The sequence below is a fragment of the Thamnophis elegans genome, chromosome 9, assembly GCF_009769535.1.
Source record: "Thamnophis elegans isolate rThaEle1 chromosome 9, rThaEle1.pri, whole genome shotgun sequence".
Lineage (NCBI taxonomy): Eukaryota > Metazoa > Chordata > Lepidosauria > Squamata > Colubridae > Thamnophis > Thamnophis elegans.
Genome location: NC_045549.1, coordinates 580,855 through 598,986, shown reverse-complemented (window position 1 = coordinate 598,986; position 18,132 = coordinate 580,855). Strand labels below are relative to the sequence as shown.

The following is an 18,132-nucleotide window of genomic DNA, read 5'->3' as shown; positions in this document are numbered from 1 at the left end:
GTTTGGGGCTCGACTGTGGTCGTAAGTCGAGCACTGCCTGTGCCCACTGCTTGGCTCTGCCGTTGTTTGGCGTCACCCAGCCCAGCTTCCAATGAACTTGGCCCCAAAGAGGCTCCCCAGCGCCCCCCCTCTGCCCCCCCGGCCCTTTCCTGCCTCTTCCTCGCAGGCAGAGAGAATCGGCATTTCTCGCCCTGCGCCCCCACCCACCCCCCTCGCCCCCCATCCAGAGAGACCCTTGTTCCCTCCTCCTGACCAAGCCATCTGCAAAGGCCTTCAAGGCCAATTGGGGATGGGGGGGGATCCCAAAGTTTAATCCCCCCACCCAGAGGGCTTCCCTTCCAGAGTGGGCACCAGGCACCCCCCCCATGCCACCTGCAAAGTCTGCTTGAAGACCGAGAGGGGTGGGGAGCGAAGGTAGCGCCCTCTGCAGCCTGGCACCTGCCTTCCAGGACGGGGCAGCTGCGCTTTGCCCAATGCCAGGAAAGGCGCCTTTGGCGAGAGATGCCCGTTCTGCTCCCTGGCACAGCCTGGAGCTCCTGCAGAGAGAAGCTCAGAAGGCCAGGGGGGCATCAAAGGAAGGGAAATGGGCTTAGGTCAGCTGGAGCCAGTGGAGGAGGATTAGGGAAAGAGGATTGGGCTTCAGAGGGAGAGCTTCCCAAAGATTTCCCTCTCTGCCCCCTCCCCCCCACCCCCCTGATCTCTGCCTCCTGAGGAGCATCAGCCCCAGCCAGAGGAGGAGGAGGAGGAGGGGGGAGAGGAGGAGGAAGAGGAGGGGGGAGAGGGGGGAGATGGGGAAGAGGAGGGGGAGGAGGAGGGGAGGAGGAGGGGGGAGATGGGGAAGAGGAGGGGAGGGGAGGAGGAGGAAGAGGAGGGGGAGGGGAGGAGGGGGGAGAGGGGGGAGAGGAAGAGGAGGAGGAGGGGGGGAGAGGAGGAGGAGGAGGAGGAGGGGAGGAAGAAGAGGAGAAGAGGAGGGGAGGAGGGGGGAGAGGAGGGGGAGGAGAGGGGAGGGGGGGGAGAGGAGGAGGAGGAGGAGGAGGGGGGGGCCCTTTCCTGCTTCCCAGTGCCGAGAGATGCAGAATCTTCTTTTTAGAGAATCCTTGGGTGAAACTGATTGGACCAAGCGAAACACAGCAGTTATTTCCATGGAATCAGCAAGATCCTGAACAAGATCCGTTTTAAGTAGTCCTCGACTTACAACAGTTCATTTAGTAATGGTTCGAAGTTACAACGGCACTGAGAAAAGTGACCTAGGGCCGTGTTTCGCACTTACGCCCATTGCAGCCACTCCCATGTGACCAAAATTCAGACGCTCGGCCATTGACTCGCATTTGTGACGGTTGCAGGGTTCTGGGATCACGTGATCCCTTTGGTGGGCTTCCGATCAGCAAAGCCAATGGGGAAGACAGATTCATTTAACAACTGCAATGATTCACTTAACAACCGTGGCGAGGAAGGTTGTAAAATGGGGCAAAACTCGCTTAGCAAATGTCTCACTTGGCCACTTAAATTTGGGGCTCAATAATTCGAGGACTCCCATCTGCGCTTCTAGCTCCCTTTTCCCAGTGAGGCATCTGAAGCCGGCCAGGTGGGAGCCCCTCCCTCCCCTCCCCTGGAGTGGAGGCCCAGAAGGCCTCCCGTTGCCTCGGCTGGAGCCCCCTCCCCATCTGAGTGGGACCGAGACTCAGCCCCACCTTCCCTCCGAAAGGGGCTTTTTCACGAGGCCCCCGGCCTTTCTCTCTGTTTTCCCATGAAGACGTTTCGCTTCTCATGAAGACGCTTCCTCGGTTCTGTCCGAAGGGGACGGAGAATGGGAGGATTTGTGTCCCTGGGAGTCCCCTGGGGGTCAGTGCTCTCTCTGAGAGCCCCCGAGGCCCCCTGGGGGTTCAGCTGTGGGCCCTGGGATGACCTCCAAGTGGCCTCCACAACTTCCCTGGAGAATACCAAGGACCAGAGGACTGCAAAGAACGCCATCTCTTCCGTTCTCCACCCTTCAGTCAGAAGAGAAGGAGCTTCTTGAGGAGAAGTGGGATTTCCTCCAGGGAAAAGCAGGGTCTCCACTCGGCCTTTGGGGGCTCAGGAGGAGCCTGCCCGGGAACCAGAGGGGGCCTGGAGGGGCTGGGCTGCCTCTCTGCTCCTCCACGAGCCTCGTCTTGCCTGCAGAACATGATCAGCCGAACTCTCCCGGTTGCTCACTGCAGATAAATCTTTGGTGATTAATTATGAAGCCTTGGGGGGAAATGAGAAGGAGGGAGGGGCAGCTGCCAAGGGAAACCGTCCAGAGAGAGAGAACGTAGAAGGAAAGTGTGAAGGAGATCATAAACTGGGTGAGGCCGATTACATTCCTACAAAAGAAGAAGGAGGAGGAGGAGGAGGAGAAGGAGAAGGAGAAGGAAGAAGGAGAAGGAGAAGGAGAAGGAGAAGGAGAAGGAGGAGAAGAAGAAGGGGATTCCTATTCTTCCTGTGGTTAGAAGCAAGGGAGTAGGGGGGGGGAGGGAAACAGAGACCCACCTGCGACTGGGGAGAAATCGGCTGATAGTGGAAACAATTAACCGGCCAAAGTTGTACCTGCTCCATTGCCAAAAGGGGATTTTTAGGGGATCGGACCACCCTTGGTCTGAAATACTTTAGGGCAGCAGGGGTCTCCAGTGAGATTTGCCAGCTGGGGAATTCTAGGAGTTGAAGCCTGCCAGGCTTAAAGCTGCCAAGGTTGGAGAGCCCTGCTTTAGGGTCTCAAAGAAGCAGGGGGTTGGACTAGATGACCTCCGAGGTCCCTTCCTCCTCCATTGCTCTGTTATTTGCTCTTGTTCACAGAGAGGGCAGGAGCATAAAATCTCACTCTGCTCCCGGTTTCCTAGAACTTTCCGGTCAGCACTCAAGGTCCCAGTTCAGCCGTTCCTCCGTGTCCTTTTCTCCCCCGGACGGAGTTGCAGGAGGCTGCAGGAGGAGCAGGAGAAACGGTCTGTTGCTCTCCATCAGGGGGAGAAGGCACGAGAAGGCCTTGGCAAGGCTGACAGGGCTCAGCTGGCGGTTGGTGGGGTGGCCTTTGGGAAGACCCTTCAGCAAATAGGAGTATCTTGATTGGAAAATGCAAGCAGAGATGTTTTGGGTCCTCCGGAGAATGGGGCAACAACTGGCTGGCCTGCAAAGCCACAGAGGGCTGCCTTGTGCCCCCACAGAGAAGGCCTTCTCCACATCCGCCTCCCCTTGGAGGGACAGTCTGGGCCACCACAGGCCAGGGTGCCGCTAAAAAGGCGGCCAAACTGAGACTTTCAAGGGTGGAAGAAGGTGCAAGGGCTCTTCTGGAATCCTTTGAAGTCTCTCTGCAATGCTAAGGAAGCCTTGGGGGCAGAAAAAACAGCAACCCATTTTAATTATCCTTCCTGCTTACAATGTTTTGGATGAATGAAACTTTCTTCTCTTTGCCAGGTAAAATTAGTCTTTTATTCTAAATAGACATAATACCTCCTCATCTCCAAAAAGCCAATGAAGACAACAAAGGGAGCAATTTCAAAAGGAGAAAATAAACCCACAATCCCTTTATTCTGTTCCAGGGAGAGGAAACTACAGAAGGACGGAGTAATCCAGGAAAGGGCTGCACAATCCTGATCCGGCATCCTGAAATCCAGGAGAGGTTTGGGCAAGCCTTGGAATCAACGCTGGAGGAGAAACCCCCCACCAGCGGAGGCCCCTCGTCCTGGGCACCAACCACAACATTTGTGACGTGTTTCGTGCGTTCCAAGAGATCGTCCGAGAGAGTGGATGGCAGCCACTCACGCCCCTCTTGCTTAGAACGAGCCCAGAGACGTTTTGCTTCTGGAAATGAAGGCCATCACCCCATTTCTCCATGAAGAAGCCAACAGCCGTTGACCTGCCCTTCAACACTCATCCGGAGGCCTCACTTGGCACAGCATTTAACAGAAGAACAGGTCTTCCAGTTCAGGGGTCTCCAACCTTGGCAACTTTCTCTCGGGGACTTCAACTCCCAGAATTCCTCAGCCAGATTTGCTTTGCTGACCGAGGAATTCTGGGAGTTGAAGTCCATAAGTCTTAAAGTTGCTCTAGCCCTCTTCTGCCGTTCCAGACAATTGTCCAACGTCTCTCCAAAGCCTGAACCAGCTCTCTTCTGCCTCCACTTGAAACTCCTTGACAAGCATTCAGTCTCCTCGGAAATCCTTGCTGGGAAGAACGAGGAGGAGGAGGAGTGAAACTATCCTTCAGCGTCAGGAGGGAGGTTTTATGACAAGAATGATGGGGAAAGTGAATTGTGTAGATGAATCAACTTGCACGGGGGGAAAAAAGCCGGGACACAAAACAGACTCCAGCAACCAGGACCCAGGTGATTTATCACTTAATTGTGGGTGTTCTTGCAGGCCAGGTGACTCCGATGAGGAGAACATTCCGGGCAGACAAAACCTCTTCAGACCTCTTCATGGGGGAGATGCATCACACTGGGATTGTCTTCCGAAATGAACAAGCTCTTCTTGGCTACCAATGGAGAAGCGGAGACGTGGCGCTGTGACGGTGGCGCTTTAATAAAATCAAACTTGGTGGAATCCTAAGGAGAAACAGCACTTTGGTGCCCATTTTCGACTTTTGGCCTCCCTTAAACCTCTATTGCACAGGGAGGAACGGAGGAATCGGTTGTGTTCCAAGGAACTCCAGGGATGCAACCCCGGACAGGACATTTCCCGTTGCCCGATTACATGTTTGCACACGGAGATGTTCCTGTTCCTTCTACCGCTCTCTTTTTTTAAAAAGCCCCAGGGTTCGGGCAGGAGTCCTTCCCCTCTTGGCTTCTGCAGCTCGATATCAAGCAACACAGGCGTTTCAGTGCCTCACTGTACATCGGGTTCACAAGGACGGCCACTTTCCAACCTTGAAGCCAAGAGCTTCCAAAGCCCCTTAGGAGGGGGGCTCAGCCGCAGGAGGCCAGGGGCCACTCCAACAACTTGGTCCTTGCTCTGTCCAGGCAGAAGTGGACTGGCAGGATCCAATCTGGGTCGGCCACCGGGACCAGGGAGCTTTTGGACTCGTGCTGGAGCCCATCCTCCTCCTCAGGGAACGTCCCTCTCCTCAGAATCTGTGCAGGCATTCAGGAAGAGGGGCATTCCCCGGGGATGATGGGCTCCAGCACCAGAAGTTCAGAAGACCAAGCCTCTGGTCCCAGGGACCGGCCCAGACTGGATCCCGCAAGGTTTTCCTGGGACAGGTAGCCTTCCTTCGAGACCAAGGCATCCTCTTGGCCAGTGGCATTTGGCCAGTAGAAGACCTTCTTTCCTAGGCCAGAATAAGGAAGGCCAGATCCCCATTTTCTCCCTTCTTCCCCAAGCAGAGCTGCCTCACTCCGATTGGGCCCAACGGCTTTCAGTCGTTGGGGGAACAGCCCCTCCCCGCCTAAGACCCGACTGGCCTTGACCCAGTGAGTCTCTGGGAAGGCCTTGAAGACCTTCTTCCCTTAAGCAGCCACCCCGGGTGCTTAGGCGAGTTCGACCAGAATAGAGCCGGAAGGGACCTGGGAGGTCTTCTAGTCCAACCCCCTGCTCAAACAGGAGACCTGCCTCTTCTCAAAAGCCTCCCCGTCTTCTGAAGGCAGCCCTTCCAGCGGTTCATGGCCCCCACAGTTGGGAAGTTTCCCCTTCATTCTCTCCCTGGTTGGTTCCAATGGCCAGTTTCCTTATCGTTAGTTCTGCGCCAATTTCATCACTGGGCTTATTGTCATTTTCCTTTTTTTATGACCCACGAGAGATTCCTGTGGAGATTCTCAACCATCCAGGGTCCCAAAGGTGGTCCCAAAGGGGCTTTTCCCAAAAGGCAATTGGAGTTTCTTGGGGGTTTTTCCCTTTGAAAACATTTCGCTTCTCATCCAGGAAGCTTCTTCAGTTCAAAGAAGAAAAACTGAAGAAGCGAAACATAAAAATAAAAACAAAACAGCCAAGGAAGGCCAGTTGACTGTTGGAAAAAGCCCCCTTGGGATGAGCCACGAGAGGCAGGGGAGGTCAGGGAGGAAGTTCCTGCAGGGCAGAAGAACAGCTTGGTCCACCCCCTGGCGTCTTGCTGAAGAACCTCTGGCCGTTTCTCAGATAATCGGCCCAAGAGCCGACCCAGCAACCTCTGGATTCTGTTCTGGATCAGCCCTGCGGGAGCGTCCATCAAAAAGGCTCCAGTGGGAGACAGGCAACATTCAGGAAGGATCCCTGGAAATCCTTCGGACGCCTCCGTCCAAGGCAAAACAGCAGAGAAACCCATTCAGGGGACGATGGGAGGAACGGCCTCAGCCGCACCTTCACTCTTGAGCGATGCACACGGCCAACGCTTTGAAATCTGGCACTTCGGCAGATGCCCCAAATAAAGCCAGGCGCCTCATTCACAATCATTTAGGAGGAAAGGTAGTCACCTCGACTGAACTTTCCAGAAGTTAGGAAGCGGCTTCATGGACTCTCAGTCCTTTTTATGTCTTGCAGAAGGGCCGGGAGACACTGATGCTCTCTGCACATCTGCATTTTTCTTAGGCACTTCCAAAAAGAAAGCGTAGTCAGAGTAGTATCTCAACCAGACTAGAGCTGGAAGGGACCTTGGAGGCCTTCTAGTCCAACCCCCTGCTCAAGCAGGAGACCCTATATATCCTGGGTACCAAACGCGCGTCATCACGACGGCATCACATGACGTCCTTTTCCCATTTGCTAAACTGGGCATGGGCGTGGCCAGGCGTTTGACAGCCCTGCCCTCTCTCACTTCAGACAGGTGGCTGTCCAGTCTCTTCCTCAAAGCCTCCAGTGATGGAGCAGCCACAACCTCTGGAGGCAACTTCTGTCCCGCGGGTTAATCGTTCTCACAGTCGAGAGGTTTCTCCTTAATTCCAGGTTGCTTCCCTCTTTGTTCCCATCCATTCTTTCTTGTCCTGCCCTCTGGTGCTTTGGAAAACAAGGGGGCCCCTTCCTCTTCTCTGTGGCAGATGCCACCCCTGGCCACACCCTGTTCCTGCACTTGTCCTTCGTCCGCTCTTCTGTTCCGAGCAGGCTCCTCAACTGGGAGGAGCTGGAGGAACTGGGAAACCCCCAGCCTGGGCCGTTGTCATCCCTGTGGCCTCCCCACCCCTTTCCCCGCAGGACCCTGAATAGCTAGCCATGGATTCCTCTTCTGGCGGAATTCCCCCACGGGGGATCACGGGCAGGAAGCTCCCAGTTCTGAGGGGATGAGCCTGGGCTGGGCCATCCAGGGTGGTGGATTCCTCTGCCTGATCTGGGCCTCAGGGGATCTGCCATGGTCCCAAGGGCACAAGAGCAAAGACCCCCCTCCCACCTGTGGACAGCCAGAGGTGGAACGTGGGGAAAGAGAGGAAGAGGCCAATTTACTGCAGTTCCTTGAAATGCAACAAGCTGGGCGGGGAGAGGCCAAGAGGCACATCGACTATGAAAGGCGGCTCTGAAACCTCAAGGCTGCTGGAATCCACCCACCGTAAATCTTTGTTCTCTGGAGCCGTTATTTTGGAATTCACACTGTTTTATAGCTCGGCTGCCTGATTTATGGCTGGGCTCGTGTGTTTTCTCACTCCATGAGATCTCCGGGCTCTGACCTTCGGGTCTGTTGCTGCTGGCTACTGTGCAGTCTCCCCGCCAGGGCTCTGCAGCCTCCTCTTCCTCCTTCCGTTGGCTCCGGAGCTCCTGCCCTGGGCACCTGCCCGCTCTGCTTCACCAGCCCTTGAGTGCATCTGCCCAGCCAGCCACCTTCTCAGCACCACTTTCTCTACCTCTGGCCAGGCTGCTTCCTTTCTTCGCTGCCTTTTTCTTTTGGAGTGAGGCTCACCTAAAATTAGTACGTCAATCAGTATCCCAGGGCCAGGTGTGCTGTTTAACCTGTCAACTTCCTTATTGTTTCCCGTGTTCTCCTAGGCTGGAGACTAAAACACGCAATGAACGGTTGCAGGAATTGGGAATTATGTCTAGTTTAATGAAAAGAAGGACTGGGGAGAGATGATACCAAATTTTCTGATATACGAGGGGCTGCCACAGAAAAGAGGGGCTCCCCCTCTTCTCCAAAGCCCCCGAAGGCAGGACAAGAAGCAACGGAGGGAAACTCATCAAGGAGAGAAGGAACCTGGAACTAACAGCGAGGACAATTAACCCAGTGGTCTCCAACCTTGGCAACTTTAAGACTTGTGGACTTCAACTCCCAGAGTTCCTCAGCCAGCAAAGCTGGCTGAGGAACTCTAGGAGTTGAGGTCCACAAGTCTTAAAGTTGCCAAGGTTGGAGACCACTGAATTAACCAGTTGAATGACTTGCCTTCGGAAGTTGTGGGTTCTCCATCACTGGAGGCTTTCAAGAAGAGATTGGACAATCATTTGTCTAATGTGGCCTAAGGTCTCCCGGTTGAGCAGGGGGTTGGGCTAGAAGACCTCCAAGGCCCCTTCCAAATCTATTATTCTGATTCTTGCTTAGGTATGCCACCAACTGAGTGGAATGCTTATTTCAGTCCACAATTTCCCATTGTTTATACTTTTGTTGAGCTCACGGTTCTTGCCTGTGTGTGAGTTTGAGTGAAATATACGGTAGTTTTTCTCCCAAACAGCAAAACTAACGTGGCATAGCTGCAGACCACATCTCCATCAAAATGTCCATTGACAGCCGCCTGGGAATACATAAATATGTACGCACAAAATACTGACAGAGAGAGAGGAGAATTCTACTGCTGAATTACACTCTTCCCCTGGGAAAGGGGGGGGCTCATTTGTTTTATTGTAATGACCAGCCATCCCCTGCACAAATTATCCACCCTTGGTTCTCTACTGTGTAGCTCAAACCCACCCAAGGGAAGAAGACCCTCTGCATACACCTTTTGTCTCCCGTCGCTCCCATCTGGGGTAGTAGTGATGACACCTGCTTTTAAACTGGGTGCTCTTCACCGTCCCTGTGTGGCTAAGCTCTGTTGAGTTCCCCACCCCGACACAAACTCCCCCACACAATCAGTTTTGTGAAGCTGCTGAGCTCCAGGCATGGAAGAGCCCACTGGGTCAAGGGGGAATGAGGAGGCCATCTTTGCCTTCTGTTTACCATCAACACCAAGGAAGGAGAGTCTGTAGGCCGGGGGGGGGGGGGGCGCACCGTGGCAACTTTACAAGCCCTGGACTTCCAATTCCCAGAATTCCTGACAGCTTTGCTGCCTCAGGAATTCTGGGAGTTGAAGTCCCCAGGTCATCATGGGGGTCTTCCTCGCTCTAACCCATTCTCCACCAATACTGAGGAACATCCAGGGCTGGAAACTTCTGATTTCCTTGACATTTCCATCTGCTCTGGTCCCGAAGGAGAGGCGATCTCAAGGAAAAGGCCACTTCTGTCCTGCTCAGCAAACACAGCCACCTCCAGAAAATGTGCTAACAATTAAGAGGATTTGGGGCAAAGCCGCCTGGTAAATCAGAGAACCTTGTTATCAAAGGCCTCATTAAGCGCTACCGAAATTGAACCGCTGTTAAAACAAACCTCCACTAATCCCACTCCTCGGCCAGGGTCCCCCTGCTGCTCCCCGCCCCCAGCGAATCCGGAAGGGAAGGCCTAGAGGGGGATTAAGAGGAACAGAGCCCGTTCTGATCTTCTCAATCAATCAAAACAGAGCTGGAAGGGACCCTGGAGGTCTTCTAGTCCAACCCCCTTGCTCAAGCAGGAGACCCTCTCCCATTTCAGACAAACGGTTGCCCAGTCTCTTCTTGAAAACCTCCAGTGATGGAGCACCCACAACTTCTAGTGGCAAGCAGTTCCACTGGTCAATTGTCCTCACTGCCAGGAAGTTTCTCCTTAACACCAGGCTGCTTCTCTCCTTGATGAGTTTCCATCCTTTGTTTCTCCTCCTGGCCTTCGGGTGATTTGGAGAACGGCTTGACCCCCTCCCTCAAATCCTGGAAGACTCCTATCCTGTCCCCCCACCCCCCAGTCCTTCTTTCCTCCAGACTGGCCAAACCCAGTTCCTGCATCCTTCACACGTTTTAGTCTCCATCTCCTTAATCACCTTGGTGGCTCTTCTCACTCAACTGTACGTGCCAGACGTGCAAACGAGGAAGGAGGAAGGAGGCCCAAAGTCTCTCTTCCATGCGCCCATCACACGGGAAGTTGGCAGAGCCAAAGGGAAACCGACTCAGGGAGGCTTGAGAGTTAGGAGGACAAATAAGCGGATGGGGAAAAACCGCTTAGTCAGCCCGGCCCTAAGAAGTCGCCCGTCCGATCCCTGGATCTCCACGAACGTCCGAAGGGGCCTCTTGAGGAGCGATGGATGCGGAGCCTGAGCTGTGGCGTCATCTCAGCTCTTCTTCCCCGGCTTCTGCGTCAGAACGCTACGGCTTATTAAATACTGTAAAGGCTTCAATGAAATCCAAATATACTTTCTCCATAATCTTCCCAGAATCTGTTATGGACGTCAGCCACCCTTAGACGCCAAACAAGCCAGATACCAGGAACCCCGTTCAGCTGGAAAGCAGCTGGATGATCCAAACCGTCGTGATGGGAAGCAGCGCAGAGACCTGAGCCCAGTTAGGGGCCAAGAGTGGGGCACAAACGATCCTCCCCTTGGAGAGCTTGTAAGGATCACAGCTGAGGAACAGAACCGGAAGGGACTGTAGAGGTCTTCCAGCCCAGCCCCCTGCTCAAGCAGGAGACCCTCTGGCGTTTCAGACAAAGGGTTCTCTTAAGACCCTCCAGGGATGGAGCGTCCACCACTTCTGGTAGCTGTTCCACTGCTTCGTTCTTCTCCCACTCCCAGGAAATCCCACCTTTGTTCCAGTTCAGTGCTTCTCAACCTTGGCAACTTGAAGATGTCTGGACTTCAACTCCCAGAATTCCCCAGCCAGCATGGAGGGAAATTGCACCCGGGGGTCCTTCTTGGAGGGAAGCCTCCGGCTCTTCCCTGTGAGAGGATCCTCTGCAGGGGTCACACATGTGCTTTGCAAAACCGAGCATTTCCGTTTCTCGGCTTCCCATTTGGGGCCTTTGATTCCTGGGGAAGGTCGTCCCCCCCCCCCCGGCCTTCCGAGCAGCAGGTGTGCTCCCCCCTCCCCCCCTCGCCCCCAGCCTCTTTCAGGAAGCCAGGAACCGACCTCCAGAAAACCTGCGACCCAAGGCAGCCTCTGCCCGACAAGTGCCCGTGGGGCGGCTCTGCCCATTAGGCAGCAGAGATTGCTGGGTGAAGTTGGGGGGTTCTGGAAAAAAGCCCCTCCCGGTCTTATCCGCCTTGTTGGTTCCCTTCTCAAGGTGCCCCCCCCACGAAGGACGTCCAGGAGGGCAGGGGGGGGGTCTCCCAGAGTGCCACAGCACTTGCCCTCCTGCCAGCCCTGGGGGGAAGCAGAGGCAACCCCCCCCCATCGGACGCAGGTGCCTCCCCCACTTGCAACAGTCCATTCAGCGACCGTTCAAAAAGGGACTTCGGACATTTTTCACACTTGTGACCACAGCGGCAGCCCCATCCTGACATGATCCAAATTCAGGTGTTTGGCAACTGACTCGTGTTTATGACGGCCGCAGCATCCGGGGTGACGTGGTCACATTTCTGGCCCTCTGGCAAGCAAAGTCCAGGAAGGCGGCAGAGTCTCTTCACTAAAGCCGAGTTACTCACTGAACAACCGCAGTGATTCACTTAACACCCACGGCAAGGAAGGTCGTAAAATGAGGCGGGAAAATTCACTGAACAAAGGTCTCGCTTAGCAACAGAAACGTTGCGCTCCCTTGTGGTCCTAGGTGGAGGACTCCCCGTACACAGGGGGACGGCCGGAAGGGCCCAGCAGCCTCTCTCCGCTCCTGCTCTGCCTTCCCTGCCTCTTCCCTGCCTCCGAGAGGCCCCGAGACCTTTGGAGACGGCGGGACGGTTAAAGTCACCTTCCCACCAACGCAGGTGAGGCGGAGGGTCTCTGCATAAGCCCCCGCCGGATCACGTGCGCTGCCTGGATAACAACTCAGCAACACACAGTGAGGTCCTCACTTAAGGACCGCTTCCTGACACTGGGGGACACAGGAGAAAGGCAGCCAAGAGCCCCCCTCCCAACCAGAAACCTCTTGTCTGGATGACAGAAGCAAAAACTTCTCGGCTTCCACGGGGAGATTCTGCCAGAGAGGGGGCCTTCTCCTCCGGGAATTCCCCGGCTGCAGCCATCCCCTACGACAGGCAACGTAAGGATGTAACGGCCACAGTGCAGGACACTCAGGCCGGAGGAAGGCAGTAGGAGGCATCCAAGAAGGGCAGCCGGCGGTTCAAGGCAGAATGAAGACGCCCCGTCAGAAGAGCCCACTCTCTGCCAAAGAGACGCTGCCTGGGCTCCAGCCACGAGTCCAGAAGCTCGGAAGGCAGAACCTCTGGTCCTGGTGACCGACCCAGGCTGGACCCCGCACCATGAGAATCCTTCATCTCAGGACACAAAGTCAACCGGAGTTTCAGAGGAGGAAGTGGGGGCATCCTAGACCAATCCCCCAAATGCTAGGGAATCCCTGGGGGTTTGGCATTCAGACACATCGGCCCACAACAGGCGCCCGGGAGTTAATCCCACTTGCAGCCCCTTCGAAAGAAACAATGGCAAAAGGGAGAAGAGCAGAACCTCTCCAGTGGCCCATGCCCAGATAAGCAGGGATTAACCCAAGACAAACTATCAAGGACGGAACAACAGCCTGGTCAAAAAAACAACAACCCCCCCACCGCACCTGCAGGGCAAAGTATTGCATGTAAACACCTGATGATGGTGCACACTTGGGCAAGGAAATGAAGTCAGAAAGCACCAAGGAATCCATAGAGCCATAGAGCCCCTCGGACTTATATGCCGCTTCCCAGCCTTTTCCAAGCAGCTTACAGAGTCAGCGCGTTCCACCCCCCCTCAACAATCTGGGTCCTCATTTTACCCACCCCGGAGGGAAGGAGGGCTGAGTCAACCATGAACCGGTCAGAAATGAACTGCTGGCAGTTGGCAGAATTAGCCTGCAACGCGGCATTCTAACCCCCGTGGCTTTACTATAAAACCACCAGATTATTACTTTGATTAGTGGCGGTTGAAACATAGAATGAGCTGAGAGAACATCAAAAGAAATCCCACCGACACGCGTGAAGCCATGTTTCATTCCGTGCAGTGGAAGAAGCCCTGCAGAAGCCCGGCTGCCCAGGGGGATCCCGTGGGCAGAAAACCACGGGGGGGGGGGGCTCCTAGTGTTGCTGGCCACTGCTCTGTGCTGGAGGTGGGAGAGAGGCACGCAGGGGACCCCCAGCAGCCTTAGGGCCCCTTCGTCTTGGCCCCTGCAGGCAGGGAGCAGGCTGGAGAGCGGCAGTTCCCTCCCTTCTCCAAGACCTCCAGGGATCGGCCAGGCAGAGTCCCAGAATCAGGCCTGACTGGACAGAAGGAGGAAAATGGCCCAGAGGGAAGGATGGGAACGGCTGCAAGAGGGAACCGGGCAATAGGGCTGCCAGGTAAGACTCCCCCTTTTCTGGAGCTCTGGAAGCAAAGCTCTGCAGTCCCTTCCGAGGCCTTGGCTCTGCCCCCCCCCCCACTTACCACGAAGGAGGGCTGGAGCAGAGCTGGTGGCCCAGGAGGCTTCAACGCCCCCCCCCCACACCCCCACTGCTCCCCTTGGTGGGAGTGGAAGCCGAGCGGAGGGTCCGAAGGGGGAGGAGAGCTGGGAGAGGAGGCTTCGCGCCCAGCAGTGGTGCCAGCGGCCGTCCAATGACTCTTTGCCGCCCCCTTCAGGAGAACAAGGGAACCAAGAGGCACTTTGTCTCCATGAAGGGGGACCCAGGCCCAAGGGCTACGGGGGGGGGGGGGGCACTCCTCCCTGCCTCGTCTCCTATCGGCCGGAGAGGACCAGGGCCCCTTCGGAGGCTCTGCCGGGGCTCAGCCCTGTCCAGGCCCTTCCGGCAGCCGCCGGCTCAGGAGCCGCTCCCAGGACTCGGCCGGTGAGGGCCAACGGAGCCGGTTCCCAGGCCAGGGAGGCTTCCTTGAGGCTTCCTCAGGCAAAAGAACCGTCTTCAGTGGGAGGCAGATCGGGGCGGGGCGGGGGTCCCACATTTGAAGGCATGGCAGATCTAGGGGTCTATTCAGCCCAAAATCTAGCACAGGCTCTCTGACAGCTGAGCCCAGCACTCCTGCTTGAAGGCTGCAGCCGCGGGAGAAGCCCACCTCAGGGGGCAGCCTGTCCCACGCGGGCGGCACGCAGAAGGGGCCTTCAGAAGCAGAGGGAGCCGACTCCTTCAAGAAGCTCTGCTCTGGGGCTCAGCCCCCTTCTCCTCAGTGGGGTTATGGAAGCCTCCGGGTTGCTGTGGGCTTCGAGGCCTCTCCTCTCCCTGGGGCGGGGAGGGGGCACAGCTAGCCTTGATCTGCTGGAGGGAGGGAGAGGGGAAGGGATGCCCCATCCTGGCTAGGAGGACAGGTGAGAGCAGCCCAGCCATCCCACCTGCCTGCAGGTGGCCCTCAGGGGCAGCCACGGAAGCGGCTGGACCTCCCTTCCTCCCCACTTCGGCCTTCCTGGAGGGAAACTGCCAGATGCCCCCCTTCTTCTAGGGCAGCTCTCCCCCCCTCAGAGGCCCCCTCCCCAGCAGCCGCAAGGAGAGCCACCGGGCACCCCAGTGGAGGGGTCCCCAATCCAGGGAGCTCCGAGGCAGGAGGGGCCAACTCCACTCAGCTGAGACTGCTTGGAAGACCCTCCTGCTTAACAACACCCCCCCCCGGGGTCCTTCCAGGATGGCGTGGGGGCCTTTGCAGCTGCCCGGTCCCACAGTGGCTCCACCTCCGCTCTGCTGCTCTTCCTGGCCCTCCTCCCGATGGGGCCCGGGTTCCCTTCCAGCCCTGCCAGGTGGGGCTGCCGGGGGCCCTCCCCTTCAGCCAAGCCCTTCCCCCTGCTTCGGTATCCTCTCTGCAATGGGGGGAGGAGGGGTGTTCATAGGGACCACCTCCAGGGTTGCTTGTACCTGTCAATCATTTCCCCTCCTGGGACTCCCCTCTCTTGAGCCAGAGCCAGGAAAGGCGTGGGGGAGGGACAGCCTCTGTGCCCCCCGCCACAGGCAGGAGCCCCCCACCGCCACTGCCCCCCTGGAAGCCCACCATGCCTTGAAAGCCAAAACCAGCCTCCTGCCCGAGCGGCCGAGCTCTCTGGGAAGGGCCACACGTCCTTGGAGCCACCGAAATCTGCGCTGGCCATCTGGCCCCAGTAAGCAGGCAGGGAGGAAGGGGGGGGCGCGGGGGCAAGGGAGGAGGAGGGGGGGAGGAGGGCTGAGCGGCTGGAGGCGATGAAAGGCCCCTTCCCCTTCCCGGCCCTGCTGACCTCCCGCTTACCCTGCCTGCCGCCAAGGTTATCGAGAAACACGGCTCCTCGGAGGAGGATGAAAGGAAGCCGAAAAGGCCAAGAGAGAAACACCCCCCCTTCCCCCCACAAATAGAAAACTTCCGGGCTTTGTGGCGCTGACAGGCCGGCCGAGGTGTTGACATCACCTCCCCTCTCCCACAGCACAAAGTCAACAAGCCCCATGCGCGGCTACGACGGATCCCTCCGGAGATTTCGGTCGTTAACTCCTCTGACACGACATGAAAACAACAGTCAACCCCCACGAATGAAAGCTCTCCCTCTCTCTTTCTCCCTCTCTCTCTCTTTCTCTCTCTCTCCCTCTCTTTCACCCTCTCTCTTTCTCTCTCTCTCTTTCTCTCCCTCTCTTCCTCTCTCTTCCTCTCTCTTTCTCTCTCTCTCCCTCTTTCTTTCTCTCTCTCTCTCCCTCTCTCTCCCTCTCTTTCTCCCTCTCTTCCTCTCCCTCCCTCCCTCCCTCTTCCCTAAGGCAGTGATGGCCAGCGGGACTCACTCCCACTGGGCGGGCGGATTCACTGCTTCGCTGGGCTCCTGTAATGGAAGAAGCTGGGCAGGTCCTCCAAAGCCTCCCTCCATCAGGCCCTCTGAAAACGGTCACCCTCATCCACCCGGGGACTTCTGTGCCCAGCACCCCCTGGGGACCGGATCCTGCCCAGCTCCCTTCACCTGGGCCACACTCAGCACTGACGGGCGTGGCTTCACAACTATTGGCCCATCAGAGTGGCACGAAAAAGGGGATTCTGCCGCACACAAGGAGCTCTCCCATCCTGAGCTGTTCCAGGTCCATCTCCCGCCCCCATGTCTGACCCAGAGGGCTGAGAAATGGGGCCGGCAGCCAAGAGGGCAGGAGGAAGGCCTCTGTGTCCCCCAAAGACTCTGGGCAGCCGAAGGCTGATGGACGAGCGAAGGGAAGCCGGGCGGAAGGAAGAGCTGAAGCTTCGGCCGGACCTTCTATCTGGCCCTTGCTGACCCCCGGCGGCCCCCCTCCCCCTCCTCCCCAGCCAGACTTACGGGCAGGTGTGTGAAGACAGCAAAGGTGCTGCGCAAGAAAGCAATGAGGTCCACCAGGTAGCCACTGGCCTTGGGGGGGGCTTCCGCGGCCATCCAGTCATAATCTGCAAGTTGCAAGAACTGGTCAATCTTTTGGTTCAGGTTAGTGTAGATCTCCTCCTCGGCAGCGTGGCGGCCGTCCTGTGGAGAAGGGCCAGGTCAGCAGAGACATCACGGCGGCACCCCCAACCCTGCTCTGGGGGGAGGGCAGGGGGGGCTGATGGCCCCCCATGAGAGACCAACCCTCTTCATGCCTCTTTATCTACGCTTCAAGCAGCTCCTGCAACAGCAGGGACTCTGCAGCAGACGGGGGCATTTGACTGCGCAAGGGGAGGGGGGGATCTATGGGAACAGAGGCCATAAGAACCATGCTCCCCTTCCCCAGAAGGGCTGCCTAATGTCTCTGCCTCTTTGCCTCCAAGGAATGGTGGCGGCCCTATTCTTTCCCCTTCCCTCCTTTATTTCCCCCTCTTCTTCTTGGCACAAGGATGGTTGCTTTGCACGCCCACCCGAGAGCTTCTTCCCAGGAGAGAAATTCCTTGCGTGTCTAAGAATACTTGGCCAAATCTCCTGTTCTGTTCTGTTCTGTGGGGAGCTGCTTTCCTTCCCTGCACTTGCACACTTCTGAACCCCTTTGTTCAGTGGCTTCCATGACCACCAACCCAACACAGGAGGAGCAGAGGATGCATTTTTCTTCCATCTTTTTCTGCAAAATATCCCTGTAACTTCTGGAGGGGCTTCCCACAAATCCTTCTGCCTGCCTGCCTGCCTGCCCCCTGGCTGCTTTCAGAGCACTGCTGGGTGGTGCTGACTGATCCCAGGCAGGTCGGCCTCGGAGAGGACTATGGGGATGGAGACCAAAGGCTCACCTTGAAAGTGGCCGTTCCATAAAGCTTCGTAGTGTGGACGGTCTCTGGAAGGACGTTGGTGATGTTGGTGATGAATTCTTCCAGGAATCGACAGGATCTTTCCAAATGTGTAGTGTTGATAATTATCTGGACCAGCTGCAGGAGAAACACACGCTGTGAAGACCGTCAGCCGAAGGTGGGCTGGAGGAAGTCGGGGCAAGAGGCAGGAGGCGCACGGCCCATCGGCCTCTAGCCAGAGCAGAGTCAGGAGATGTTTCTGAGTAGAGGTTCTCTGCCCTCCAGGCTTGTCCCAAAGGGGGGCTGTCTTTTTTCTTTTGAAGACGTTCCGCTTTTCATCCAAGAAGCTTCTTCAGCTCTGACAGGATATTAGGGAAGGATTTATATTCCTTACGGGCAGCTGATATAATCTGCATCCTTTTAGAGGGCCGCTGAGGCACTTGGAGGCTTAAAGAGAAGAGGAACCAAGGAATTCCAGTTGCCTCCTGAAAAAGCCCCTTTGGGAGAACCAGGACCTGGAAGACGGAGAATCTCTGCAGACTTTTAGCCGCACAATTCGGGATGAAGACCAGGATGGGATGGTTGGGGGAGGAGGAATGGATTTACAGAGGGAAAACTGCAGACCAACGGAACCATTTGCACCACTCAGGTGACCCGGAGGAGACAGGTAAACCCCAAGTGCTTCAAGGACCCTCTGAAAAGGAGGCAAAGGACCAGCTGCCTGCAAGGAGCATAAATCCTTCCATTCCCCACCATCCACTCGAAGCGGAAGAAGCTTCTTGGATGAGAAGCGAAACGTCTTCAGGTGAAACAACCAGAAAGTCCCGTTGCCTCCTGAAAACCCCCCTTTGGGACTAAGCTCTCTGGCTTGGCCTCTTCACGGGGTTCTTGCCGGAGGGAGAATAAAACC

General features: G+C 56.5%; 1 protein-coding gene across 2 annotated transcripts in view; it reads right to left on the bottom strand.

Moving 5' to 3' along the window:
* Positions 1-18,132, bottom strand: part of EXOC6B (exocyst complex component 6B) — a 114,747-nt gene that overhangs the window by 34,361 nt on the left and 62,254 nt on the right. The window contains exons 17-18 of one of the 2 annotated variants that reach the window (XM_032224100.1): positions 17,226-17,360; positions 16,318-16,497 (exon numbers count right to left, since the gene is read on the bottom strand). In XM_032224100.1, coding sequence (XP_032079991.1) covers positions 16,318-16,497; positions 17,226-17,360 — 315 coding nt within the window. The remainder of the gene's footprint in view (positions 1-16,317; positions 16,498-17,225; positions 17,361-18,132) is intronic. The other variant, XM_032224101.1, reaches the window with a different exon arrangement.